Source organism: Salvelinus sp. IW2-2015, unplaced genomic scaffold (assembly GCF_002910315.2).
Source record: "Salvelinus sp. IW2-2015 unplaced genomic scaffold, ASM291031v2 Un_scaffold1770, whole genome shotgun sequence".
In the NCBI taxonomy this organism is placed as follows: Eukaryota; Metazoa; Chordata; class Actinopteri; order Salmoniformes; family Salmonidae; genus Salvelinus; species Salvelinus sp. IW2-2015.
In genome coordinates, this window is record NW_019943147.1 from 37,907 (window position 1) to 40,605 (window position 2,699).

At 41.4% G+C, this 2,699-nt stretch overlaps 2 protein-coding genes across 2 annotated transcripts in view; both read left to right on the top strand.

Moving 5' to 3' along the window:
* Positions 1-663, top strand: part of gtf2h4 (general transcription factor IIH, polypeptide 4) — a 22,534-nt gene extending 21,871 nt beyond the window's left edge. Inside the window, exon 14 of the mRNA XM_024139338.2 lies at positions 157-663. Coding sequence (XP_023995106.1) covers positions 157-267 — 111 coding nt within the window. The 3' untranslated portion in view covers positions 268-663. The remainder of the gene's footprint in view (positions 1-156) is intronic.
* A 544-nt stretch (positions 664-1,207) lies between these two features.
* The window catches only part of LOC112071920 (SH3 domain-binding protein 5-like), an 11,237-nt gene continuing 9,745 nt past the window's right edge, over positions 1,208-2,699 (top strand). Inside the window, exons 1-2 of the mRNA XM_024139337.2 lie at positions 1,208-1,846; positions 2,480-2,542. Coding sequence (XP_023995105.1) covers positions 1,595-1,846; positions 2,480-2,542 — 315 coding nt within the window. The 5' untranslated portion in view covers positions 1,208-1,594. The remainder of the gene's footprint in view (positions 1,847-2,479; positions 2,543-2,699) is intronic.

Here is a 2,699-nt window from a genome sequence, read left to right on the forward strand (position 1 = left end):
AATAAAGACATTACAAATGTCATATTATGTATATATACAGTGTTGTAACGATGTACAAATGGTTAAAGTACAAAAGGGGAAAATAAATTAAGCATAAATATGGGTTGTATTTATAGTGTATTTACTCTCTCTGTCTGTCTGTGTTCCATTCTCCAGAGCCTGGGCTGTCTGGTGTGGCAGAACGTGGCTCACAGGGTGATTGTGGTTTCACCGCAGGGACACGGCGAAGTCAAGAGGTTCTGGAAACGACAGAAGAGTCACACTTGATAACAGAGGGGGATGAAGAGAAAAAAAATAATAAGGATCTTTTTTCTTTTTTTTACACAATGATTATTTTTTTCTTAGGGGTGACGGTTGAATGATCTTCTGAAGAAGGTATATGGAGAGTTCTGTATATACTGTACTGGATCTTGAATTGGACACAGCAGAGCAATGGCTGTAGCCTGGTGCCAGATCTGTTTGTGCTCTTACCTACGTTGTCATTGTCAAGCCAAACATGGCAATTCCGTAAGGAGTTGGCAAGGTAAGACTGGCACCAAGGCTACCGTGACTGGTGCTGGGTAGGACAAAATGGAGGAAGCAAGTGCTTTGTCTCTGTTTTTGTTGGTGATATTGCCATTGTCTCKTTTTGGGTTGGTGGGCAAATAAAATTATTTAAAGAAATGTATGACTTAGCCTGCAATACTTATGCAATACGGGGCGGAATGTAGCGGCAGGTAGCCTAGRGGTTAGAGTGTTGGGCCAGTAACCGAAAGGTGGCTAGATCGAATCCCCGAGCTGACAATGTAAAAATGTGTCTTTCTGCRCCTGAACAAGGCTGTCAACCCACTGTTCCTAGGCCGTCATTGTAGATAAGCATTTGTTCTTAACTGACTTGCCTAGTTAAATAAATTTAAGAAAGAACACTTWTTTTTWTTTWWTTTTTTAACAAGCATTCAAACATAAGTTGGATGTATTTCATTGCAGAGGAAAGAGCCATGCATATAAATGTGGGGATTTAACATGCAGGGCTGATACTATGAAATGCATTTAATGTTCTCAATGTTTTTTWGTTTTTTTAAATARTGTGTAATTTGATTAAATCAAACATCCAATGGAACCATTTGAAAATTTGTCACGGATTATACATTTCACACCTCCAGCTAGGGCTGCCAACACAGCAGGGAAAAAATGGGGCGGGGAGGGGGACACCAAGCCTCAAATTGACATGTCATGACAAGGCAGAAGGACCGGTTTGTCTAAAGCAACAGTATTTGACTGGTTCACGCTGCACCACAGATAATATGATGACGTTATCCGGCGTAAATGGAGCAACAGCTTGAGCTAGCTAGCTGTATGTACCTGCAAATTCAGCGAACTAGCAGCTAGCTAACCTTAGCTAGTTAGCCTGCCAAGGAAAGCAATGGCTTGATTACAGCATTTAGCTAGCAAATAACAGATATCTAGCTGCTAGTTTAGATAGGAATAGGTGCTGATTGCAAACGTGGATTTCCAACATGTGGTGCACATAGCACGTATTTMAACATTTATACGACTTTTATGCATTTACATTTAATCTTTTGTCGAGCAAARCCCCAAACACAGCGGGCCACAAATGGAACCAGGGAGTTCGCGTGAAAGTCCATCCGGCTCTGGGGGTCCCGAAGTGGCGGGCCTACGTGAGGAGACCCCRGGCGAAGAGGCTGAGGATGGGGACAACTGCATCCTGAAAGGAGGAGGAGATGGAGGCAACGAAAACACTCTGGACAAGATGAAAACAGAACGTAAGGATGACGCTGTTACTGGGAAAAATATTGAGGATGCCGATGAAGGCAAATATGAAGAGGAATTGGACCCTAGAATTCAGGTACGTTTTATTTTTATTTTTTTATTGAAAGTGTCCTTTAGACAGACAGTACAGCAGCCTGTACAGTATCTGACTTGTTTTATTGCAAATCCATGCTTCATACTGGTTACATGTACTGTAGGCTGCTTGACAAGTGCATACTCATCCCAGTCAATATAGCTAAATTAATAACCATAGGGAAACTAAATGTCAGTATGGCAGATGCTTGCATTATTTAGCCTAGTTATGCAACTTAAAGTCCACATCTGCATTGCAAATTAATTCCACAATTTCACAGSGATTCCTTTCATGCTTATTGTAATTCAATTTATGCCCAGGCTAAGCCAAATATGAAACCTTTTCCTAATCGCTTATTGTGATGAAGACCAGGGCCAATACTAAACCTCTTCCTATTCTCGCTCTCCCTCCCTCCCACTCTTTCTCACTCTCTCTCTTTACAGTTAATTCAATTTCAATTTAAGGGGCTTTATTGGCATGGGAAACATGTGTTTACATTGCCAAAGCAAATGAAATAGATAATAAACAAAAGTGAAATAAACAATACAAAATGAACAGTAATTACGCTCACAAAAGAATAAAGATATTTCAAATGTCATGTCTATATGCCGTGTTGTAATGCTCTCTCTCTCTCAGGAGGAGCTAGAGCACCTGAATCAGGCCAGTGATGAGATCAACAAGCTGGAACTGCAACTGGATGTGAGTGAGCTCTTTGTCACCTAGCCTGGTCTCCCAGAATCAAATGTAATGTGTCCCGAGAGACTAGGCCTATTTGTCCCAGAACAAAGTGTTTGTACCAGCCACACTACCCAACACGGTGTCTGTTTGACTGACCGGCCTGTATGTCCCAGAACAG